This window comes from Paroedura picta, chromosome 10 (assembly GCF_049243985.1).
Source record: "Paroedura picta isolate Pp20150507F chromosome 10, Ppicta_v3.0, whole genome shotgun sequence".
In the NCBI taxonomy this organism is placed as follows: domain Eukaryota; kingdom Metazoa; phylum Chordata; class Lepidosauria; order Squamata; family Gekkonidae; genus Paroedura; species Paroedura picta.
The window spans coordinates 80,803,240-80,829,586 of record NC_135378.1 but is presented as its reverse complement, the minus strand read 5'-3'; the positions used below and the strand labels follow the sequence as shown (position 1 = coordinate 80,829,586).

The window sequence follows — 26,347 nt, the reverse complement described above, 5'->3', positions numbered from 1 at the left end:
AGACATCCCTGAAAAGATGGATCTTTCCTGATCGTGGGGCTGAACGCCGCATCCCCTGTCTGCGTTCCTTGTCTTTTATATTCCTCTCCCTCAGCCTACCTTTGGTGTTCCTAATTGGCGAGGCCCCTGCGGTTGAACATGGCTATTTGTTTCATGTTATTATTACTGGTTTCGCAGCTCACTCATAGCACATTTCATCCACATTCGCAGTCATGCGTACCGGTGGGGAGAAAGTGGCTGGGAAAATTTCTTTTGCGTTCCCTCTGGGGAGTTCAAGCAATTTGCTTTAGTTCTGCCTGGCTTCCCTTTTCTGCATAAAAACAAAACCTGTGGAGAAAGCTTTGGGTTTTGGCATTCGTTTGTAACTTGGTGGATTCCCCACTTTCCTTACTGCAAGGGTCTTGGGTGGGGGGGGGGTCAGAGTCTTGATGCACACGCAGGAAAGAAAACAGCATACCCCCTCCTTGTAAAAAAAACTGCATGGAAAGGTGCCATTTTTGGGGTGGTGACTCTCCATGACCGTTTATGCACTGGGAACTTCACTGCCCCAGCTCTTGTGCAGAAGCACAAATCGAGGGCAGATGAGGCACACCAGGCCAAATGCTCCTCCATGTGGGTGCAGGAAGAGGTGGGGCAACCTGCCAGGACTAAAACTCCAGCCTGCTGCCCGGCATGAAACCTCCAGTGCATAAACGGTCTGTGTGATGCATGCTGTCACACAGGAAACCACTTATTTTTAATGTCACCTGTTCTAGCGGGAGAGATTTGACTCACATCCATATGCAAGAGCTGTGGTGGTATCGGGATGTGTGTGTGTGTGTGTGTGTGTGTAGGGCTTTGGGGCAAGCGACCAGGGCCCTGGTGGGGTGGGCATGGGCTATTACAGGACCCAAAGTACCAGACAAAAGATTGCCCTGTAGTTTAAATACAGAATAGGCACAAATGACCTCAGAATAAAACATGATGAATGAAGTGAAATATCTACCTTCCTCATAAAGTACTCGACTGAAAAAGTTTCAGAAAGTAGCTGTGTTGTTCTGCAGTAAAAGAACTAGATTCAAGTCTCGTAGCACCTTCGAGGCCAAGAAGGTTTTCAGGGTGAGCTTTTGAGAGTTAAAACTCCTTTCGGGAGGTGTCTTGTTAGGCTCCGAGGTGCTGCTGGATTCAAATCTAGCTCCATGTTAAGAGTTTATTTGTGAACCACTGATGAAAATACTGGTTTGAAAACGGATTGTGAATTCGGACCTCTTTCTGGCGAAGGTGGAATAAAAGAAGAAAAAATACTTTTAGCCTACACCAGTTTTTTCTCTAGGCTTAGCTTCACGCAACTGAAGGGTCTTCCTGTTTTTGGCATTCTTCTCTTTTTCTTATGAGCCTCTTGTGGCGCAGAGTGGTAAGGCAGCCGTCTGAAAGCTTTGCCCATGAGGCTGGGGGTTCAATCCCAGCAGCCGGCTCAAGGTTGACTCAGCCTTCCATCCTTCCGAGGTTGGTAAAATGAGTATCCAGCTTGCTGGGGGGTAAAGGGTAATGACTGGGGAAGGCACTGGCAAACCACCCCGTATTGAGTCTGCCATGAAAACGCTGGAGGGCGTCACCCCAAGGGTCAGACATGACTCGGTGCTTGCACAGGGGATACCTTTACCTTTACCTTTTACCTCTTTTTCTGCCTGAACAGGGCAGAGACATAAAATTATTTTTAATGACTTTCCCCCTTCCTGTCTAATTTGGACATTGCCCAACTTAGTAGGGAAGTGGAACAGGATTGGATTTCAAGGTACGGACTGAGATGGGCCATTTTATATTGGAGTAAAGTGAGAACCTTGTTTTAGAGTTGACTGGCCAGTCATTTTCTCCCTTCCTGGTTATGCTGTAGATTTGTAAAGAAATTGGGATTTTCAAATACATCACAAATTCCCAGAAAATGGAAGACGCAAACTGTGCAGCTGTGATAGGGCAATTGGGTCCAATAAAAAACAACAGCAACACAACACCTCGGATGCCGCTCTCTACACACCGCAAGAGACATTCTGCCTAAGGAGGTGGTGAACTCCCCCTCACTGGCAGTCTTCAAGCAAAGGTTGGATACACACTTTTCTTGGATGCTTTAGGATGCTGTGGGCTGATCCTGCGTTGAGCAGGGGGTTGGACTAGATGGCCTGCATGGCCCCTTCCAACTCTATGATTCTGTGATTCCAACCAAAATGAAGACAACAGCATTTTTTAGATTGCAACTGCAGAATAGACACACCAGAACAAAAACAACAAAAAAGAAAAGAAAAAGAGAATGGTATGTAAAGGCAAGCACTGAATTCAAAGTCAAGCTTAAAGGATTGACTGCTGGGAAAATCTGCAGTAAGTGGTTTGCACAGAAAAGGCCAATATCGGCCACGGGCACCGTTGCTATGGATCCGTTTCTCTTTAGATCTTCACCTTCTGCACAGAGCAGCCCAGACAAATGGGAAAAGAGACATTGCGGCGGGAAATCAATAGCCGCTCTGCTGTCTTTTAAAGCAGGCTGTGATGAATCGCCTAATTGGCTTTCATTGTAGGCCTGAGAGCCCCGAACATCCACCTGAACGGCAGCCCAATTTGGACAACCGCTGACAGGGTGTTTGGGCATACAAAGGGACTTTTCACCTGACGTTCTGATCGAGATAGTTGGTGGCTTTCTCTGTCGAAGGGGCTGTGGTCGGCTCCCGGTCAGGTTAATGATCCCTGCTTCGAAAAGCCATTTTGCAGATTAGGTGTGACAGTTATAATAGCAGCTCTTAAGTGGATCTGCCAAGTGGGCTGTGGAAAGATGGCCCTGTGTCTGTCGCTTGCCTGTAATTCTCTCCCCGTGGCTTGCTTGAGTTGGCAAAGCTAAACTTTCCCTTACCCTCTATCCATCCCGGTAGCTGACCGCCCCCATAAAAGGTGTGGTACTGTGTTCAGTTGAAGAGGGATGTAGACAAACTGGAGCGTGTCCAGAGGAGGGCAACCAAGAGGGTGAGGGGTTTGGAGACCAAGATGTAGGAGGAAAGGTTGGGGGAGCTGGGTCTGTTTAGCCTGGAGAGGAGGTGACTGAGAGGGGGTCTGATAACCATCTTCAAGTATTTAAAAGGCTGCCATGTAGAGCAGGGGTAGTCAACCTGTGGTCCTCCAGATGTTCATGGACTACAGTTCCCATGAGCCCCTGCCAGAAAACGCTGGCAGGGGCTCATGGGAATTGTAGTCGACGGACATCTGGAGGACCACAGGTTGACTACCCCTGCAGAGTTGTTCTCTCTTGCCCTGGAGGGACGGACCAAAACCAATGGGATGAAATTAATTCAAAAGAAATTCCGTCTAAACATCCGGAAGAAGTTCCTGATGTTTAGAGCAGTTTCTCAGTGGACCAGGCTTCCTCGGAAGGTGGTGGGTTCTCCACCTTTGGAGATTTCTAAACAGCAGCCATGTGAACCAGATCTGTACCAGCAAGAGTTCAGCAGGGTGGGATGTAAAACCTCCATTGGGCCATTTCAAGTTGGACTGGCTGGATGTGAGCACTTCCAAGGAGTCTAGGTAAGGCCACGAGCTGCTGCATTTCGGGCCAGTTGCAGTTTCCAAATCAAAGACAAGGGAAGTCCCGCACTGAGTGAGTTACAGTAGTCTAGCTGGAGGTGCCCATTGCATGATCACCGTGGCTAGGTGTTCTGGAGCCGGGCAGGGTGCTAGTGGCGTAGCTTGGCAAAGATGGAAAAACTCCAGCTGTGCTACCTTTGTGATTTGATCAGTTACTGTTGCATTTGTTCAGCACATTTGTACAGGAGCAACACTGGTTTCGGGAACATTGCTTTGGAAGTGTATTAAGACTTCCCTAAGGATCATGCTTAGGGCTGATCCTGCGCTGAGCAGGGGGTTGGACTAGATGGCCTGTATGGCCCCTTCCAACTCCAGGATTCTATGATTCTAAGACTGTCTGGGCTGAACTGAAGCCCAGTCCTGTGTAGAGAGCTGCTTCTGGCTAAGCCCAAGGATTTCAATGTGCATTCGCTTGCAGCGTGATTTAGCAAACGTTTAATCTTCTTCTGGGCTTTTAGAATCACATATTTTAATTTGAATGCGTGTGCGTGCTTACTGTAGCTTGCCACCATGGGAATGAGGCAGACTGTCTACCCGTGCATACAAGCAACCGTATCCGAAACCATTAAGGCTGTTAAAAAATAATAATAAAAAGGAATGCGGAGTGAGAAAAATTCTGCTTGAAAAGGAGATACAGCTTTCCCGGCAAAAGGTGCAATTCCCCACTAAAATACGTATCCAGACGAAGGGAAGGAGCCTGTCAAGCCATGGGAGCTTCTAAACAGGAATGTGGATATTGTTGGTAAAGATACAGTCAAATTGAACAACACTTATGGGAGAAATTGTCCCCCTGGAGCAGGATTATATTTAGCTGTTTTGAGGCTGGGGTTCCCTCTCGGCCTGCTGTCTCAGCCTGCTGCTGCTCAGCTCGGCAACCAGGAGGGGGGACACCAAGAAAAATGGGTGGAGGGGGTTGCAATCATGGTGTCAGATGTCATGGGCCCATTCTGCACACATTAGACAATGCGCTTTCAATGCACTTTAGAAATAGATTCTCCTGTTCCGCACAGGAAAAGCCAGCTGCAAAAGCACATTGGAAGTGCATTATCCAATGTGTGCAGAATGGGCCATGGTCTTGCTTCCAGTACAACTTGGAAGTGATGTCGTTGGTTAGGAAATGCTCTGGTTAAATCAGGCTTTCTCAACCAGGGTTTTGTGAAACCCTGGGGTTTCTTGATGGTGATGGGCCTGGAGGGGGTGGGAAGGGGAGGGGCCTTGGGTGGGCGTGTCCACAACTATGCATCCCAATCTTATTCTTCACGAGTGTGCCACTTTTGAGGTTTCTCGAAGTTTGAAGAATGTTTCAGGGGTTCCTCAATGGTAAAACAGTTGAGAAAAGCTGGGTTAAATCATAGAGTTTGGAGTGAATTGCTAGGGTGTTAGGTCCAGCACGGTGACCCATAAGTGACATCACTGTGGGCCAGAAGTGACATCATTGCATAGGTATACCGATGATAATTTATCTACTGTACTTTTTATTACCCGAAGGAGTCTCAAAGCAGCTTCCTTTCCCCAAATAGACTTCCTGCAAGGAAGGTGGAATAAGAGGTTTCCATTTTATGAAGAAATTTATCTTAATGATGCTTTTTCCAATCATTGTCCCACCGCTGCTTTTTCATTATTAGGGCTGTTTTGCAAAAGCTAATTTTGTACATATCTGCTTGTTCTCATTGTATACTTTGCTGACCCATTAATTTCTTTGGAAAAGTGTAGCAGAGCGTTTCTGATCTTGCACATTTATGGAAGCATAATAGTTTTATAGGTTAATTTGACCTCTCCCCTTAAAACAGCGTTAGTTATTTGTGGCACCTGTGGCCTTTTATAGTCCATAAGGCAGCTTACAAATACCAAAATCGCTACCAGTTAATAGTGTACATAACAATGCCCAGACATTTTATTTGTTTGTCATTTATAGTTCTTTATAGATACAGATCCAACCGGAAGGAGAGAAGAACTAGTTTTATGTACCCCACTTTTTACTACCCGAAGGAGTCTCAAAGCGGCTTACAGTCGCCTTCCCTTCCTCTCCCCACAACAGGAGCATTGTGAGGGAGGTGGGGGTGAGAGAGCTCTGAGGGAACTGTGACTGGCCCAAGGTCACCCAGCTGGCTGCATGTGGAGGAGGAGACAGGAAAACACACTGGCCTTTCCAATGTACTGTCAGGAAAGTAAAAGGAAAAGTTGGGGCTGGATTTGAGAAGCCATTTGGGAAGTCTCATTTTCTAATTGCAGCTTACACATCTCAGTGTCCTCATTTGTTCTGCAACTATTTGTGTGTGAGTGTGTGTGTGTCACTGGATGTTCGCCAGCTCTCATCTTTTATGTGTCGGATTACTGTTATGGCTGCATCTGGGCTGGGCCTATTCCCCTTTTTGTTTCCCTCCCTTTAAAAACAAAAAGAAAAAAAAGAAACCCTGCTTTGAAGAAGAAAATTTCAACAGGAAATTCCACTAAACAAGATTATTTGTTTTCTTTCACGAGGGGACCGCACTGTCTGTAGTCCCCCCAAATCTTATGTTATTACTATCCCGTAGTTCCATGACTACGAAAAGACATTATCTATTTTATTATAACAGCTTTGTTGTTGGTGGTGATGGTGGTGGTGGATGTCAGTGTTTAAATCAATCTATCAGTTCTCTTGGTTCTCTCTGTCTCCATCCCATGCGTAATTTTGCAAACCTCGGATCATGTCCCCATCTCTTTCTAACGTCACAGAAGATGGAAGTGAAGAGCCCGCAAAGATTGCCTTAAGATGCCCAGAAGAAGGAGACAGTACAAATGTGACAAATTATCCTTATTAGGGCAGTCAATTCGGCTTCCACCAGGGACCTTTCCATACCATTTAAGACTGACTCTTAGGGCTCAGCTTTGAATGGCTGCCATCGATTCAATCCGTTAACTATTCCTCTGAAGGTCAAAGCTGTTAACGTGAACCTTCCAGGCCAGGCCGAGACCTGTTCTGCTCCAATAACACTTCTCCCTGACTTCGATGTCTTTAAAAAAAATCTGTTTATAAAGCAGTTGGAAGTTCACCTGCGTGTTACAGATCCTACAAATGGTACATGGCTTTCCCCCCCCTCCCAGGGTGGTTCCGTAGTTGTGTTTTTCAGCACGTGCTTTGTTTAACAAGCACGTGCGTGCCTTGCTGGGGGATAATGGAAATTAAGAACATCTTCAGGACAGAACTTGGGCGTAGTAAATGGAAAAAATAATCATACCTAAAGTGAGGTAATTTTCCACTAAGTGCCAGTTGCACAGGGCTGAACATGCCAGCAGCCCTTCCAAATACCAAACGTAAAATTCTCTTGTTCTGCGCTAATCGTAAACACAAAACGGACTTTCCTCCTCTCTCTCTCCCCCGCCCTCCAAGCGCTTTCTTTCTTGTACTTGGCTCGCTACAGAGCAACATTCATTTATTTCATTGCATGAGATTCCGCACCGGCTCCTCTCTTTCCCAGCAAATAGAAATATATCTGCTGGCGGCTTGCCTGTGCAAACTCGCTTTTTTTCTCCTCGTGGGACTGAACGCTGAGAGGCTGATTACAGCCGGTTGACGTTTTTGTAGATATTACGCCCATTACAAAAAGGTAATGGTCCTTAGCGTATTAGAAGTCATGTCTCAATAAAGAAGCCGCTTTAAAAAGACATGCATCGGACAGGGAGCAAAGGGATTTCAGTGGGGTTTCGTTCATGGCGGCAGTACACGTGTTTTTAGAGTGGGCACCTGTGCATGTTCCTGAGAGACTATCTCTCTGCCGATACCTCCAAAAGAGGACCCTATGAGGTAGGTGAGGTTGAGAGAGCCCTGTAAGATCTGTAACTGGTCCACAGGGACCCAACTGGCTGCATGTGGAGGAGGAGGAGCAGGGAATCAAACCCAGAAGAAGAAGAGTTGGTTCTTATATGCCACTTTTCTCTACCCGAAGGAGTCTCAAAACGGCTTACAGTTGCCTTCCCTTTCCTCTCCCCACAACAGACCCCCTGTGAGGGAGGTGAGGCTGAGAGAGCCCTGAGATTGCTGAAGAAGAGGGTTTGTTCTTATATGCCACTTTTCTCTACCCGAAGGAATCTCAAAGCAGCCTACACTCACCTTTCCTTTCCACTCCCCACAACAAACACCATATGAGGTGGATGAGGATGAGAGCGCCCTGATATTGTTGCTCGCTCAGAATAGCTTTATCAGTGCTGTGGTGAGCCCAAAGTCACCCAGCTGGCTGCATGTGGGGGAGCGCAGAATCGAACCCTGCGTGCCAGATTAGACGTCCGCACTCGTAACCACTACACCAAACTGGCTCAAACTGGATCAACCATTTTGCTCATTTCCATCATCTTTTGATTTGCTAGGGGCAGCAAGATACTTTTATTGCCTGAGATGCATGTTGTAAATACATAGTGTCCTGATATGGTTATTTAGGAAGGGGGGAAAAACAAGAATTTTGGGCTGCCTTTCAGCCTTAAACGGAGCAGATTAACTGTCACAGAGTAGCGGATGTCCCTTAACTTGAGCTGATGCTTAAACAAACATTGTTTTATTCAAAAGCAGGGAGAATCAAGGATTTAGAACTGGGAGTTTTGAACAAAACACTGTTAACACCACAACATATTGAGTTGTGCCAAGTCCAGTGAAGTATATCCACTTTACAGGTTCTGTGAAGCAGGGTTTTCCGCACAGCAGTAGAAGACGCTGCAGAACAAAATACCCATGCTAGAAAATGACCACTTTTCTGCCAAGTCCCCATTTCGCAGTTTAACAGTCTGTCTTCTTTGGAATTTCTTCTTCCATAGAATTCCTCCACTAATTTAGAAGTTTGTGTGGGGGAATCCATAGCTGTTTCTTTGATGGTCAGTTTTTCTCCGAGCTCTGAGCCCTTTCCAGTTAGAAAAGCTGCCAACCTAAACTTGCAGTTCTGTACCTTTCTAAGAAAAATAATATAGTGGTTTACAAAAATCTAGAAACAGCAATTGCAAGAAGGAATGTCAAAGACAGCCAATTGCATAACACTTACGTTACTGGATTTAAGCACCCACCCCATTACCTGGTCAAACATAGAGAGACTTCACATTAAAATCTTAGTTAAAAACAAAATTCAGGTGGGGTAGCTGTGAGGATCTGAAGCAGCACAACAGTCTGAGTCTGGTGTCTCCTTTAAGACCCCCAAAGTTTTATTCCAGGGATAAGCTTTCACGGGCATGTTTTAGTTAAAACCAGTTAGCTTCTAAAAGTGGATCCTTTTAAAGTTCACCAAAAACTTGATGGAAAAGTCTTGATGTAAAAGATAGGAGAGAGGACACTGCAGGGAAGAAAATCTGTAGGGTTTATTTTTTTTGGGGGGGTGGTGGGACGGGACAGTAAATAATGTCTAGTTCTTGGCAGCTGATGATAACCTAACTTCCAGGTAGGCTCACACCTGAAGCAGGGCATAGAGAGGGAGAAGATGCATATGGGTGTCTTCCTTCTCTCAAGCATTATATTAACCATATATCAGGGAATCGCTCACAAGCTAAAACACAACCCGCAGAGTAAATGCCAGCGCTTAATCAAATGAGATAAACTAGAAACCTGCAAGGAACTTATTAGCCCCCCTCTACAAAATCCTCTTCTTATCAGTTCTTACAGGTTTCAGCCCTTTCTCCATGATGTGAAGCTACTTTCAATAGTCTCTTCAAAAAGCATTTTCATGATCTCCCAGGTCTTTTAGGAAGATTTTTTTCCCCTCTTTAATTTATAGAGCCAAGTTTTATGGAGTCCTCTGAGTTGCTAGAGGGCTTTACCTTAAGTGTGGGTCGGCCTTTCCCCACTCCTCCTCCACATGCAGCCAGCTGGGTGAAGGGACGGTGAAGCTTTGAGATACATTCAGCCAGCTGGCTGACCTTGGGCCAGTCGCTGTTCTCTCAGAGCTCTCTCAGCCCCACCTACCTCACAGGGTGTCTGTTGAGAGGAGAGGAAGGGAAGGCATTTGCAAACTGCTTCGAGACTCCTTCAGGCAGTAAAAAAAAAATCGAGTGCAAAAAACCCATTCCCTCCTCTTCCTCTCCCCAATCTGGAACAACTCCTTTTTTTCTCGTGTATTAGGATCGTGACATATAAATCTCCGAAGGAATTGGGTTATTACCCGCCGCTTTCTCACCCAGTCTGCACCACTAACAGCAGCTTAATCTGCAGGAATTAGCTGACGAAACTTGGGATCGCACGGAACGAAACGTTTTTCGATGCCAGTGGCTGATGACGAAGCCATTGTTGTTAAAGGCGTACAAAGAACAAAGGAGAAGCTGGCAGCTCTTTGGGGGCCAGGGTGGGGGCCAAGCTGCTAGGGGAGGCAATCTGGCGATGGGTGACTTGCGGTGTTGTTTTTCTTCCTTGCAGCTTGCCATGAGTCGTGCTCTGCCTGCTGGGGCCCCGCTGCAAACGACTGTTTGGCCTGCAAAGACCCGTCTCGTGTGGTGCTGAAAGGGAGCTGCGTTGCGGTTTGTGGCCCGGGGTTCTACGTCAAGGACGGTGTTTGCAGCGGTAAAAAAAAGCTTTTGCCCTTCCTACCTCCGCCTTTGTTCTGAGCAGGGCAGTGCTCTGAGATTTTTTAGCATGAGTTCCCAAATCATATTTGCAATTCTGGCTACGATTTTTTGTTTACAGTTTTCTTGTGAGCCACCGTCTCCTGTCCGGGGAGGTGGGGGGGGGGGGAGAGACGCTTTTGCAGTTGCTGTTGTCCTCAAAGCCCCCTCCCTCTTATTTAACTTCACTCATAATGCATGGTAGAGAACCTGTTTAAAGAAACAGAAGATAGCAAGGGAAGAGCTGAAGGGCTGCTGTTTTTTTATACCCCGTTTTCACTGCCTGAAGGAGTCCCAGAGTGGCTTATGAATAAGCCACTTCCTTTCCCCACGACACCCTGTGAGGTTGATGGGGCTGAGAGAGCTCAGAGGGGACTGATTGCTTTGTGAGAACAGCAGAACGATGATTGGCCCAAGGTCATCATGGCTGCATGTGGAGGAGTGGGGAATCAAACCTGGCTTTCCAGATTGGAATCCTCCACAATTCTGGCAGGTACAGAGACTACCTCCCCACGGAGCATCTGGAAGCTTTATCCCCACATCTTTGGGGTTAAAAACAGGTTTTCATTCCTGTGACCCCCCCCCCACCCCCCGGCTTCTGTTTTTAATAAATAAGCATCCTTTTGGGCCGTGAAACGGATTGAGACTGCATTTTTTATCACATGTGAGTGAGGGAACACCTACAGGAAACTACCCGGCAGACAAAGGTCAGGAGATACAAGCAAATTCGTTTCATAAAAACTTTTCCTGATTTCTCCAGCCTAGGGTCGCCAGGTTCTCCACGGTAACTGGCGTAGGGGGAGACTTACTTGGGGGTGGGGTGTAGCCCCTCACTAGCAAGGGACTGAGGTCGCTGGTGACATTCTAACATCACGACTTGTACATGTGGGAAATGCGTTGCCGGCTGATGCTCAAACTCTGTGGTTGAAGACAGGAAACAGTCTTCTATGGAATCAGACCCTCAGCCTGTCAAAGTCAGCATTGTCTGCTCCAGGCTTTCTCAACTGGAGTTTCGTGAAACTCTGGGGTTTCTTGATGGCCCTGGAAGAGTTTCCCGAATGGGTGATATGGAATCTTAGAGTTGGAAGGGGTCTCCAGAGTCATCTAGTCCAGCCCCCCTGCAGAATGCAGGAAGTTTACAACGACCTGCCCTCCACAGGATATAAATGTGATAGGATCACATGATCAGAAATGGTCATGTCCACCCATCCTTCCCTCCCAAAATGGCCAATGAACGGCCTGGAGGGGGATAGGAAGGGGAGGCCCCCGGATGGGAGTGTCCACAGCTATGCTTCCCAACCATATTCTGCATGATTGCAGCATTTCTGAGGTTTCTCAAGGCCTGAGCAATATTTCAGGGGTTTCTCAACAGTAAAAAGGTTGAGAAAGGCTGGTCTACTCAGACTGGCAACAGCTCTCCAAGTTCTTTCCCATCACCTGCTGCCATAGCCTTGAACTGAAGCTAATGGGGATTGAACCTGGGACCGTCTGCATGCCAAGCAGATCCTCTACTACTGAGCCACGGCCCCTCCCAGAGAGTTTTGCCTGAAAGCCAGAGTGACATGCTGACATCAGTCGTGAGTGTACTGGGGGTGATGTCGATTCACTGCAACTTGGGGTTCCAGGTACCCCCCTGACTCCCAAATGGTATACTTATGGCTATTTGGGGATTGATCCTGGGGAGGACAGGGACCTCAGTGGGTTACAACGCCACAGATTCTGCCCTCCAAAGCATCCATTTTCTCCAGGGGAACTGATCTCTGTAGTCTGGAGATGAGACCTAATTCTCCAGGTCCCATCTGGAGGCTGGCATCCCTAGCTGCAACACAGCTGCTGACATCCGGCCCATCCTGACCCCATTTCCTTGGTGCTGGCCAGTTGAGCAGCGGCATAGAATCATAGAATCATAGAGTTGGAAGGGACCTCCTGGGTCATCTAGTCCAACCCCCTGCACTATGCAGGACACTCACAACCTTCCCGCTCATCCACTCTCACCTGCCACCCCCTTAAGCCTTCACAGAATCAGCTTGTCCGTCAGATGGCTATCCAGACTCTGTTTAAAAATCTCCAAAGATAGAAAACCCACCACCTCCCGAGGAAGCCTGCTCCACTGAGAAACCGCTCTGACTGTTAGGAAGTTCTTCCTGATGTTTAGACGGAATTTCTTTTGAATTAATTTCTTCCCATATTATTCTGGTCCGTCCCTCTGGGGCAAGAGAGAACAACTCTGCTCCATCCTCTACATGGCAGCCTTTTAAATATTTAAAATATTTGTCAGGGTACGGCCACAGGAGGTGGGAGATTCTCCTTTCCCAGCAGGGGCCTGCCTACCCTGCAGAGTCCTGTGTGCCTCTCAGGTTATGACTGTCCCTCTAGAAACATACTGCGTATGGAAACCACCCCCTCCAAATCCCTTACCTGAAACCTCTAGTTTAAAAAGAAAGCCAAACTGGGAGAAGGACCTCGGAGAGCGATTGCTAGTCAATTGCAGACAGTGCTGGGGCCGATAAATCAGCAGCACAGCTCAGCAGACGGCCACTTCATATGTTCACAGAAGCCCTGCGTTTACTCTAACCACTCCAAGGAAATTTATCGCAGCCTCTTGCCTGTCTCCCACCTGCATGTAGCAATTGCTTACCACGCTGGATTTGTGCTGGTGTCAAGGATCCAGATGTCTTCCCAGTTTTTCTAAGGTTTCCAACGTACAGGACTTGTTTGGAGATGACATTCAGAACACCTCCAGGGAGTGACTGGAGCTGGAACTGCAAATGGCCTCCAGATGACAGAGATCAGTCCCCCTGGAGAAAATGACTTCTTTGCAGGGCCAGTTTGATAGGATTATCCCCTCCCAGGCTCCACCCTCCCCAGGCTCCACCCTCCCCAGGCTCCACCCCCAAATCTCCAGGAATTTCTTAACCTGGAGCTGGCAACCCTGCTGCCGTACCATAATTAAGCTGGTGAAGGCTTTCTCAGCAAGGAGAGAAAGGGACAAGAAAAATTTCATGTGTACAGTTTTTCCATTCAAGGCACAGGAGTAGAGTTTGCTTAAAAGGTTGGCTCGTTTTGACAAGAAAATCCCAAAATATTCGCAACACCCCCCCCCCCCATTAAGTTTTCCAGCTTGGTGCAGAGAGCCAGCTTGGTGTAGTGGTCAGGAGTGCGGACTTCTAATCTGGTGAGCCAGGTTTGATTCCCCGCTCCCCCACATGCAGCTAGCTGGGTGACCCACAGCACTGATAAAGCTGTTCTGACCGAGCAGGAATATCAGGGCTCTCTCAGCCTCACCTCCCTCACAGGGTGTCTGTTGTGGGGAGAGGAAAGGGAAGGCGAATGGAAGCCGCTTTGAGACTCCTTCAGGTAGGGAAAAGCGGCATATAAGAACCAACTCTTCTTCTTCTTCTTCAGTAATCTCAGGGCTCTCTCAGCCTCACCTCCCTCACAGGGTGTCTGTTGTGGGGAGAGGAAAGGGAAGGCGACTGTAAGCCACTTTGAGCCTCCTTCGGGTAGGGAAAAGCGGCATATAAGAACCAACTCTTCTTCTTCTTCTTCAGTAATCTCAGGGCTCTCTCAGCCTCACCTCCCTCACAGGGTGTCTGTTGTGGGGAGAGGAAAGGGAAGGCGACTGTAAGCCACTTTGAGCCTCCTTCGGGTAGGGAAAAGCGGCATATAAGAACCAACTCTTTTCTTTCTTCAGTAATATCAGGGCTCTCTCAGCCTCCCCTCCCTCACAGGGTGTCTGTTGTGGGGAGAGGAAAGGGAAGGTGAATGTAAGCCACTTTGAGCCTCCTTCGGGTAGAGAAAAGCAGCCTATAAGAACCAACTCTTCTTTTTCTCTTTGGGAAGCCTAATTTAGGCAAAGAAGTAAACACCATCGTATTTGGGTGTTCACGTTTCATAAACCACATGCATCCCATAGTATAAACGTTTCGTCCTAAATGCCAAAAAATCAGAGATGCTGGAAGACAGGATGTGGTTTTGCTTTTCCAGCGGCAATAAGAGTGAAAAGAAAACGAGTCTGACAAACCCTAAATATGCAAGGGGGGGGGGAACAACCCCAACGCAGACGCAAACCTTGTCAACAGTTCATTTCCTGTAGCGTAGTATTTCAGCAGCATGCAGATTAAAGGCATCAAATGTGGGGGTGGGAGATGTGGGAGGAAAGCAAATGAGGAAGCAAATGAGGGGGAGAAATCAAACTGCTGGAGAATGTTTCGGGATGCGTGCAACCTTGTGGCTGCATTCAAGCCTCTCACCAAAATCCTGATTTCTGAGTGGTTTTGGGGATTTCCGGGCTGGGTGGTTATGGTCATAGAATCATAGAATCATAGAGTTGGAAGGGGCCATGCAGGCCATCTAGTCCAACCCCCTGCTCAACGCAGGATCAGCCCTAAGCATCCTAAAGCATCCAAGAAAAGTGTGTATCCAACCTTTGCTTGAAGATTGCCAGTGAGGGGGAGCTCACCACCTCCTTAGGCAGCCTATTCCACTGCTGAACTACTCTGACTGTGAAAAACTTTTTCCTGATATCTAGCCTATATCGTTGTACTTGTAGTTTAAACCCATTACTGCGTGTCCTCTCCTCTGCAGCCAACAGAAACAGCATCCTGCCCTCCTCCAAGTGACAACCTTTCAAATACTTAAAGGGGCTATCATGTCCCCTCTTAACCTCCTTTTCTCCAGGCTGAACATTCCTAAGTCCCTCAACCTATCTTCATAGGGCTTGGTCTGATAGTCCATGTTATTTCACCAATTTCCAATCAGCTTCAGAGGAAGACATGGCACAAAGGGAATCTCTCCAATACCAAAGTGTGGAATGGGTGGACAATGGCTGGGTATTTTTTATGCGAGGGACCAAAACTTCCGGACTTTGGCCTCACAGGCCGGAAAATCCTCAACAACCAGTTGATTCCAGCTGCGAAAGCCTGAGCCGATTCATGATTTCTGAGGTTTAATCAAACCCTGCCAGAGTGTAACGTTTGGATTCACATCGCACGTGAGCCCTTTTCTGGGTGTTGCCTGGATAATTTCCCGACATTTTAAAGTCACGTTGCCATCCTCCAGGGGGTGAGGGAGCGGCAGGTGTCTGGAGCAGTGAATCCCACTTTATGTGTGGGTTGTGTTGTGTTGAGCAGCTTTTACTGTTTTATTTATCGTGGAGGATAGATCAATCAGTGGCAGCTAGCCTTTGGCTAAGGGGAATCTTCATGTTCAGAGATGGTCGCCCCCAGTTTTTGGAGACAACTTCAGAGGAAGACCTTGGCCTCTATATTGTTTTGGTGGACCCCCAGTTGACTAGATAGACCAGGGGTAGCCAACCTGTGGTCCTCCAGATGTCCATGGACTACAATTCCCATGAGTTCCTGCCAGCAAATGCTGGCAGGGGCTCATGGGAATTGTAGTCCATGGACATCTGGAGGACCACAGGTTGGCTACCCCTGAGATAGACCACTGGACATCTGTAGTCCATGGACATCTGGAGGATTACAGGTTGACTACCCCTGAGATAGACCACTGGTCTGATCCAGCAGGGCTCTTCTTTTGTTCATATCATGGGAAGGCCTTGGCCTTTGTGCCCTGTTGTGGGTCTCCAGAGGAACTGGTTGGCCACTGAGTGAGACAGGAGGCTGGACTAGACTGATTACTGTTCTTATCCAATAGGCTTCTTCTTGTGTTCTTATTGAATTGTTTCAATATTTTATATATACTTATTTATATTTATTTATTTATATTTATATACCACCGCTCTCCAATGTCTCGCGGCGGTTTACAAAAACTATAAAATACAATGAAATCCCCTAAAATAATGCGTCAAGACAAATTTAGAACGGCGACATGGTATCAAGATGGCGGACAATAAAATATAAACCCACTCCCCCCGTTCAGCATGAGTCTATCTATCTAGGAGTGAGGAACCTAACTGGCTTCAGCTTAGAGATCCTCAGCTGACCATGCCAGGTTCCGCTCTGGCCTCAACCATACACCTGGCGGAAGAGCTCCATCTTGCAGGCCCTGCGGAAAGCTGACAACTCCGGCAGGGCCCGTAGCTCTTCTGGGAGCTCTTTCTGTATTTCAAATGCTGTTTTTTTTGTCTTAAATATTGATATTTTGTAAGGTTTAGACGTTTGCCTCCTTGGGAGCCCTATTTGGGTGGAAAGGTGGCACAGAAGAGAGGTGAAAAAACAACATACAATTTATTTATTGGTATGCTTCTCTTTCCCCTCCCTTGCATTTCACGAACGGAATTACCGTCTTCTAGCTTGCAATGAAACCTGTGAAACGTGCTACTCAGACCACCCCAGATGTTTAACCTGTGCTTCCGACAGAGTTCTACATGGTGGAGACTGCGTGTTGGAATGTCCCCATAGTTACTATGCAGATAGTTCTCGGAGATGCAGAGGTAAGGGCACTTTTAGCATGATGCTTTCTGCTGGAACCTTTCCGGTGACCTTTTAGAGACGTTTTAAAAGTTCTTGTAAAAAAAGAAAGGGGTTTTATTGGGCCTTTTGTAAAACCAAAGCAGATTTTAAGGGCAAGTTGGTCTTTATAGCTTCACAAGATATATAGCTGTTGATTCCAATCTGGATACTGGGAACAAAGAGCCCTCATTAAGCCCCAGCCGGGTTATGTGGGTCTTTGTGTCTTTAAGTTCTTGATGGAAATCCTGCCTCAGGCTGGCATCACTAGGAGCTCCAGGGGGAGGGTCCAGATGTGCAATGTCCCATCTGGTTGAAACCTTCATGTGGAATAAGTGAATCAGGCTGGTTGTCCTCGCTGGAGTTTTCAGGGACAGCTACAGGATTGTCCACCATGCCTGCATCCCATCCTGGTCTTCAGGTGGATGTGTCATCATGTCTGGAAATGTAATTTCCACCTAGAATGATAGAATCATAGATTTGAAAGGGACCTCCTGGGTCATCTAGTCCAACCCCCTGCACTATGCAGGACACTCACATCCCAATCGCTCCTCCACTGTAACCTGCCACCCCCTTGAACCTTCACAGAATCAGCCTCTACGTCAGATGGCTCTCCAGCCTCCGTTTAAAAAATCTCCAAAGATGGAGAACCCACCACTTTGCGAGGAATCCTGTTCCACTGAGAAACCGCTCTGTCAGGAACTTCTTCTGGATGTTGAGACGGAATTTCTTTTGAATTAATTTCATCCCATTGGTTCTGGTCCCTTACCCTTTTAAATACTTGAATATGGTTATCAGATCCCCTCTCAGTCACCTCCTCTCCAGGCTAAACAGACCAAGCTCCCCCAACCTTTCTTCATACGTCTTGGTCTCCAAACCCCTCACCATCTTTGTCACCATCCTCTGGACATGCTCCAGTTTGTCTGGACATTTCTCTTGCTCCTCCCACCAGAAACAGGTTGATAGGCTTTTACTCTTTTATTTATCGTGGAGGATAGATCAATCAATGGCCCTAGCCTTTGTGCCATGTTGTTGGGTCTCCAGAGGAACTGGTTGGCCACTGTGTGAGACAGGAGGCTGGGCTAGACTAATTAATGTTCTGTTCCAATAGGCTACTTCTTATGTTCGTATTGAGTTGTTTCAAAATTTTATATATACTGTATTTCAAATGTTGTTTTTATGTCTTAAATATTGAAATTTTGTAAGGGTAGGACATTTGCCATCTTGGGAGCCCAGTTTGGGTGGAAAGGTCGTACAGAACAGTGGTGAAAAGTGGTCCACCCTGTCTGGCTATTTCCAGACCTTCGGAATCTGGTGTCATTTCCACTACTCACCATAGGACTGTTCCCCAAATTTCTGATAGTTTAGACATTTAAAATGTCCTGAATTGGTAAAAACTGGGCTCTCTCCTATTCCCTCTGAAGGAATTAGCTCATAAGCCCTCCCCTCTTCCTTCTGATAGCACCCCAAAGATGTTAGAAGAGTCTCATTGTCAATTGCAACATGGATAACCAGCAAATCCATGACTCTTAGGAGTATCTCCTGCCAGAGAGACCCATATATCTAACACCGTACCTGCTTTGCCATTTAAGGGCCCTAAGGGCATCTTGCTACCCTTCTACCAGCAAGAGTGGGGCCAGTGTGTGTGAATGAGACTTTGGGGCACTCAGAGTTCAAAATATAAGAAAATTGAATAAAGGAATAAAAGAATACACATGTTCTGTCCAAGCTTTTTGGCTTAGCAAGGAAATGAAGAAAAAGTCTTTCCTCAGAGGGCTTGGTCCCCAGGCCCTGGATCATCCTCATCGCTCTCCTCTGAACCCTCTCAACTTTGTCCACATCCTTTTGGGAGGAAGGATGGTATAGAACTGTGCTAGAGAACACATTCTTTATCACATCCCCTTTTTGTTCCTCTTTCAGGTTGTCACAGTTCGTGTGCCAGCTGCACTGGTCCCCTCTCTGCTCAGTGCACTTCGTGTGCTTATCCTCTGGCCCTGCGTCAGGGTCAGTGCCTGGCAGATTGTGGCCAGGGCTTCTACCGGGATCACACTGTTTGCAAAGGTAACCCAGAATTTGCCTTTTGCTGACGCCTGTCAAAGAAACCTCTGATATTGAGCCTTCCTCTCCTCCTGCTGCCTTTGACTTTTCTTAGTATTATTGTCTTTGCCAATGAGTCTTATCTTTTTATGATGCATCTACGCATCTGTAATTGTGTGACATTGAGAGCGTTTGGACAGTTACACAAAGAATAAGTGCTCAAGGGTAGGGGGGAGTGGGGAGGAATACTGAATTATGGGGAAGAGCCTGGTTCTGAGCTTTGCATACACAAGCCCCAGGTTCTTCCCCTGGCATCTCCAGTTAAAGCATCTCAGGTAGCAGGTGCTAGGGAAACACCTTGATCTAGAAGTACTGCTGCTGCTAGTGTGAACAGACAGGACTAGGATAGATGGGCCATTAGACTGACTCACTGCTAAACAGATTTGGAGGCTCCTTAAAATCAGCCACTGGAAGCAGCTACCCGGTGTTATATTTCTCCACCATTCTAGGCAGGGGGTCTCCAACATTTTGAAACAGGTTCATAGGCATAACCAGAAAATGGTCATCTTGGAGGCAGAGCCACAAACACGTACATGTACAGGGGAAGTGCAGAGGACAGGAGGAGCAATTGTTAAAAATGCACTGGGAAAGAGGAGAGTGGGGGAGAATAGAAAAACAGTGTGATATTGGCAGCTGCCACCGGAATAACAATGTCTGCCTGCCTGCCTGCCTCTATCTCTGTCTCTGTCTCTGTCTTTGTCTCTGTCTCTGTCTCTGTCTCTGTCTCTGTCTCTGTCTCTGTCTCTGTCTCTGTCTCTGTCTCTGTCTCTGTCTCTGTCTGTCTGTCTGTCTGTCTGTCTCTCTCTCTCCATCCATCCATCCATCCATCCATCCATCCATCCATCCATCCATATGATTTATATCCCGCTGGTCTTAGCAAGTTGGCTTGCAGCGGGTCACACTAAATCCCTCAATAAAATACAATATTGACTCATTAAGGTAAAGGTATCCCCTGTGCAAGCATCGGGTCATGTCTGACCCTCTAGTGTTTTCATGGCAGACTCAATACGGGTGGTTTGCCAGTGCCTTCCCCAGTCATTATCGTTTATCCCCAGCAAGCTGGATACTCATTTTACCGACCTCGGAAGGATGGAAGGCTGAGTTGACCTTCAGCCAGCTGCTGGGATTGAACTCCCAGCCTCATAAAACACTCATTAAAAACTCCTATGGAGGCGACAAATCAGCCCCATGGTGCTCACTTAAAACTGGTCCCAGGGGGAACCCTGAGCCCCGACCCCTCAGTGATGGCCGGCTAGTAGGGGCTTCCAAGTTGAGGCACCAAGACGGGGAGACCTGTTTTGGGATATTTTCGGAACTGTCAAAAGCTTTTCTCATTCTATGGAAATTGCACAGCTTTTTCTGGGAGGTTTCACAGTCCCTTTCTCGTTACGCAGGCTGCCATCCATCATGCCGTGAGTGTGTTGGCCCAGAACATTTACACTGCACCCGGTGTGTAAAGCCAGAGGAAAGCCTGCAGCCAGAAGAGAACCTCGGTGGGACACTCGTTGGTGCCTGCCTATCCCGGTGCAAAGCTCACTTCTACCTCAGTAATGACGGCGTATGCAGAGGTAAAGCCCATGGTGAAAACTTCATACCTCGGTCCTGATAAGCATGTGTGGGATGGCCTTGGAAACCCAGATTCCGCAAGCTACTATAACAATGAAAAGCAGAGGCACTTTCTTCCTGTTCTAGTATTACTTGTTATTTGGTTGGCCAGTGACATGGTCCTAACAGGAACAAAGACTGCTTTTGCAGTTCCGCTGGGCCTGTAAAACGGATCTCTTCTGCCAGGTCTTTGGTTGAGGACAGTTCAAGGGTAAGGTGACCTGATTTTAACCTTGGTAAAGCGGGACACGATTGACTGAGGGGAGTTCTTGATTAAAAATTTGGTCTATATGGAGCAACAAAAAGTTTCATAGAACGCAAAATTTGTTATCTGTATCTTTTCTTGTTCCCTGTAAACCTCCCTGAGCCTTCGGGGAGGGCGGTATATAAATATAATAAATAAATAAATATAGTATTGTAATATATATATACTAGAAATATAGCCCATTGCAGATTGAAATGCAATGGGCGCTAGCAGTTATCCCCCCCCCCCCCCGCTCCGTGGAGCAGCCTACCTCCGTGGAGCAGCAGAAGCGGCTGTACTGTTGGGCTGACGGCCCCACCGGCTTCGGGGCGGTCAGCGACTCGGCGGCGGGCTGCGGGGCTCGTTGGCCGCGTCAGGCAGGGAGTCCCCGGCGTTTCCCCCCCCCCCGCTCCGTGGAGCAGCCTACCTCCGTGGAGCAGCAGAAGCGGCTGTACTGTTGGGCTGATGGCCCCACCGGCTTCGGGGCGGTCAGCGACTCGGCGGCGGGCTGCGGGGCTCGTTGGCTGCGTCAGGCAGGGAGCCCCCGGCAGTCGCGCTGTGCGCGGCTGCCGGGGACTCCCTGCCCGGAGGCCTGACGCGGCGAGAGGCGCTTCGCGCGGCTCTCAGTTCCTGGGGCTGGGAATCGGAGGGACCAATCGGCAGGCGCTTCGCGCCTGCCGATTGGTCCCTCCGATTGTCTGTCATGAGGAAGGGTCCAATCTGGACCCTTCCTCATCCCGGACTCATCCCGCCCCAGGACCCCTTACTGCTTTATTTAGACCGTGGCGCCCGCGGCGCCACGGGCGGTTTACAGATATTGCTTGCAATGTAAGTACCATTTGCTAGGTGCCCCCAGATGTCCCTCCAAAAGTGGGACAATCTGGTCACCTTATTCAAGAGGCCCCTCTACAACTCCATATTCTATTCTATTCTACTTATTTATTAATTTTCAAACTTCTCTATTGCCCCTCAAGGTAAGTCGTCTCGGGGCAGTTTACATGTAAAAATACAACATTAAAACCCCATAAAGCCCCAATTATACAAACTAAAAAATCAGCCCAAGATGGCAGCAATCATCACCCCAAAGACTGTTCCAGCCAGATCAGCAAAGCTTCCCTAATTCTGTCCACCCACGGCAGGTCGTACATATGGGGAGGGATCCATTGATATTCTATACTGAATGGGAGATTTAGAGTGAGGACTGACACCCCTGGAGAGTTTCTCCCCCTGAGACGCTGGGGAAGGTTTTAGTGGGGGGAGAGCTGGGGGGGCGGATCTCTTTAATTTGCTTTCTGCCAGGATATTTTATAATATGGACTATTGGATTTGTAATGGTTATGTATTGGGTTTTTTTATTGTTATTGTAACCTGCTGTGGGATGTTTAACAAGAGCGGCGGGTAATAAATCCAATAATTATACAAACAAACAAAGTTTGGCTAACCGACCTCAGGGGTGTGTTGCAGGGATAAAACGAATGGGAGGTAATCCATCTATTCTTCTCTGAGCTCTTTAAGAGAAGGGGATAGGTTTGAAAAACAACAAAAATAAATGCTTGTAGGTTGGGCTTTCCAAGTATTCCCAATTTAGTTTCGGTCCCAGCAGAAGGACAGGGTTTGGCGTCCAAAGTGCAGCTCTGCCAGCTTTTCCTTATTGTTGCGCCTTGGCAAAATGCTGACCGGCTTGCTGGTGCTTCTCGTCGTTCCTCGTCTAGGTGCTTAATTACCTTGCCTAATTAGCACACCTGCTTAATTAGCATGCAAACGCAGCAGCTTGCCTGAGCTATGGATCTCGGGCGTGTTAACGAAGCCCGGCTTTTGCAGTGTGAATGAGAGCCTGTAGAAGCACTGTATTCTGTCAGTGGGTTTTTTGGCACTTCCTGCCCCGTATATATTTAAATCCGCCCCATGGCATCCCGTAGGCAGCACGAAGGAACCTCCAAAGTGAAGGAAGCCTTGTTGTTAGCCTTCTTCTGCGTCAGCTTTCAAAAGCTGGTTTTAACGGCGGTTGGTAACTTTCTGCCATTAGACTTGCCAGCTCTCCGTCCTGGCAAGGGAGGAAAGGGTTGGTTTTCCAGATCCATAAACTCCTAGAGCAACCCTTTTCAATATTTTGACCATGGAGGAACCCCTGAAATATTTTTCAGGCTTTGAGAAACCCTGGAAGTGGTGATGTGCCCCTTCAGGGAAGCAGGCATGGAAGTAAGATGCAGGAGCCAGCCAATCAATTCATTGATCATTTACCATTTCCATGATGGAGAAAGAAACTAGGCCTGTAGAGAAACAGGGAAAGTGGGCTCCAGTGAGGTCTAGTGATATCAGGGGCCATCCGAACTGCTGGGAAAGGCCCAGGAGCTCTTGCCCAATCCCAGAACCCTGGTTAGAAATTCCTGTCCTGGAGATTTGGGCAGGATGGGGACCTCAGTGTGGTACGATGTCATAGTGTCCACCCCTCAATCCATTTTCTCCAGCGGGCCTCTGCATTACAACCCTGGTATTCCGCAATGGACGCCCACACTAGGACTAACTGGAGCTGACCCTACTTAGCTTCTGCGATCTGACAGTTTCTGGCTAGCCAGGTCAGGGCTATATCTCGTGTTTCAGAAGTGCATGGAGGTGACCCTGGTGACCTCAAGACCCAGGTGGCAGCAGTTTATATTTTTTCCGACATGTGAAATTTGGCTAGGTCAGGAGGATGTTTAGGGTACAAAGCAGGAATTGGAGTCAGGCGAAAACAAAAACAACCCTCTGCACATGCCCAGGGGTATGTCGTCTAATATGGACCACGTTAAATTGGTGAGTACCTGCAGGTTTCGAGCCTGCCTGTTGCTTCTAGGCATTCGGCCTTTGTGGTTAGGTGCTTCTTTGCGATCCTTGCACTTGGTTTATAGCTGCTCAGGCCTGTGCAGTGCAGGAGAGAAATTATAGTTTTACAAGTGATGGAAAGGAGAAAGGAAGGGGGAGAAGAGCCCCTCTGAATAAGCGCTCAACAGTTCAATAAACCTTTAAGGAGACTGGACATTTGTTAGAGGGTTACCTCTGCAGGCCAGCACCGAAGAAGAGATTCTGCTGACCGGACTGGCTTTCGTTTTTCATCCAGCCTAACACATTGCTTGGAAATGACTGAGTAGTGAAAAGTGGGTTTGTTGTGTGCCGTGTATTCGTTTTTGTCGACGTTTATTGGGAGAGAGGCCTTTACGAAGGTAGTTTGGCTTTTGTGGCCCTCAAGGGTCTTCTGTTAATCAGCCGAATGTTCTGCCTCAGATTGTCTTTCCGAAAAGCACCAATTCAGCATTTGTCTCCCAAATGTGGCTCCCTAGCAAACAGATTTGCCTTTGAAGGAGAAATATGCAGAAGACAAAATTGGTTTAAGTGTCATTTGTTAGAATTTAGAAGAGCTTGTTGGAACCAGAGCGCTGAATTGGATGGTCCAGGGTAGCGGTCCCCAACCTTCTTCTGGTCGGGGACCGCCTCCAGGGGTGGGGGAGAGCCAACGGCATGGCTGCCGCAGTTGCTCATAAACGTGCATGCCCAATTGCTGCGCATGTGTGTTTTGGCCACCAGGTGGCGCTAACATGCATGTGGAGAGTTGCCACGCATGCCCGTTTTGGCCACCAGGGGGCGCAAACGCGCACGCGCGGCAGTTCCGCGAGTGCGCGTTTGCGTTGCTGGTGCGCCGGCTGCCGCGCCGGCTCACGCCGGCTGCCGCACCAGCCTCTTCCCCCCCTCTCGCTGCAGGGGGGGAGGCAGGCACGGCCGCTGGCAGCCCGGTATGATGGCCTTTGTGGCCCGGTACCGGGCCGCGGACCGAGGGTTGGGGACCCCTGGTCCAGGGTAGCCCTACTGGCCTTGGGCCAAGGATCCTTGCCTAGCATGAATTACCCCAAAACATACCACACTGGAAAACTTTAGCATACATTTTTTTTTATTTTAGCTGCAGCAAAAAGAAGAAAAAACACAGGGAACTCTTGTTCATCATGAACCTTTGCAAAGAATAGAGGGTGACACTGAATTTAAAATATCTACCAGGGTTTTGTGAAAGTTTGGGGGTTTCTTGATATCCCTAAAAGGGTTTTCTGAATGGGTGAGAGTTATTTAATTTGTTATATATATTTTTAAAATTGTTGAATGTTTATTGGGTGATATCACCATATGATCATGTTGACCTGCCCCCTCCAATGGCCCTGAGGGAGGTAAGAAGGGGAGGTGCCCAAGGTAGGCATGTACACAGCTCTGCTTCCCAACCATATTCTGCACAATCGCGCCACTTCTGAGGTTTCTTGAAGCCTGAAGAATGTTTTGGGGGTTCCTCAATGGTAAATATGTTGAGAAAGATTGGTCTACATCATTTGCTGACTCAGAGGTCTGGACCAATGCAATACTGCCACTCCTTCAGAGTCTTCTACAAGATCATTTGGAGCCCTTGACATGGCATAGGTTTACTGGGTGAGCAAGTTCATACTAAGCAAAGCAGATTCTCTAAACAACCCTCCATTCTTGGCTCAGGGCATATCAAACATTCTTCCATCGAGGATGTGACGTGACGGTGACCTAGAATCTTAGTCCAAGCATCATTTTGTAGCGCATCTGGAAGAATACTTCTATAAACCATTTCCCCTATGATCCATCGTAGGTGAAAGATTATATAGCAAACAGCATTTCTTAATACAGAAGGAGACATCAGGCTTTAGTCTCCAATATAAAGCTTAAGTCAATTAGAAGGTTGTGATGGCTTCCTTAAACAGCACTCTATCTGCCCATCTTGTCATATCTCAGAACCTAAGCAGGGCTGGCCGTGGTGAGTCTTTTGAGGGGAGACCACTAAGGAAATCCCAGGTTGCTATGCAGAGGAAAGCCACCTCTGTTAGTCTCTTGCCTTGAAAAACCTGCAGGGCTGGCCAAGCTATGGCTCTCCAGATGTCCATGGACTACAATTCCCCTGAGCCCCTGCCAGCATGCTGTGACATCTCCAGGCATGCTGTTGCCAGGGGCTCATGGGAATTGTAATCCATGGACATCTGGAGAACCACCGTCTGACCACCGCTATGGGGTCAGCTACAGCTTCATGGCATAGCCCACCACCCATCGTTGAAACCAGAAGACCGTTCCAAATAGTTTTGGTGAGATGGGTGGCAGAGAGATCCGGGAGACGCTGCCTCGATTTGGTAAGTCCTGGAAAAGGAGTCTGAGCTGTGTAAAGAACTTTACCACCTATGAAGTTCCTCCATGCTTGGTTCTGTTGACCACAGATACTTCTAAGGAGGAATTCTGCTCACCTCCTTTTATCCTTGCAACAAGAGCCCTGCCCCCCCAGATCCTAACCACTACTCCACACTGCCTTTTTAATACAGTTGATGGATGGAGATTGAAGCCAGGGTCACTGCCCCATGATGTTTTGGGGACAAACAGCCCCGTGCGCCCTGGGGCTTCTGCGATGGGAGTCCTACCACAGCAATTCTCACCTGCTAAGTAAAGCAAAGCTGGGTAAGTAAGTCTTGTTGACCGCACTAATGTTCTTTCCCCCGTCTTGTGTCTTCCTTGCAGAATGCCACTCCTCTTGTTCCTCCTGTGTCGAGAGGCATCCCGAGAACTGCACGGCCTGTGCACATTCCCAAGTCCTCTACAACGGCCAGTGCCTGTCGGCGTGCCCAGCGGGATGGCACGATCGGGAGGCGCATTGCTATCGTGAGTCCATGCGGCTAAGTGTCCGGTTTCACCCTTGATCGTTTAAGGGGTTTTTATTCAAGTATGTTTTTTAATTCAACCAAGATTTGGGGAGGGATGAGCTTTCGAGGGTCAACGATCCCTTTGCTGGTTTGATTCTCATGCCTCAAAAATT

The 26,347-nt window shown here is 47.9% G+C and overlaps 1 protein-coding gene across 3 annotated transcripts in view; it reads left to right on the top strand.

Annotated features, from left to right (window-relative positions):
• The window catches only part of FRAS1 (Fraser extracellular matrix complex subunit 1), a 282,626-nt gene that overhangs the window by 131,569 nt on the left and 124,710 nt on the right, over nucleotides 1-26,347 (top strand). For all 3 annotated transcript variants that reach the window (XM_077301093.1, XM_077301092.1, XM_077301091.1), the window contains exons 14-18: nucleotides 9,968-10,111; nucleotides 16,409-16,549; nucleotides 18,486-18,626; nucleotides 20,057-20,230; nucleotides 26,053-26,193. In XM_077301093.1, the coding sequence (XP_077157208.1) occupies nucleotides 9,968-10,111; nucleotides 16,409-16,549; nucleotides 18,486-18,626; nucleotides 20,057-20,230; nucleotides 26,053-26,193 (741 nt within the window). The remainder of the gene's footprint in view (nucleotides 1-9,967; nucleotides 10,112-16,408; nucleotides 16,550-18,485; nucleotides 18,627-20,056; nucleotides 20,231-26,052; nucleotides 26,194-26,347) is intronic.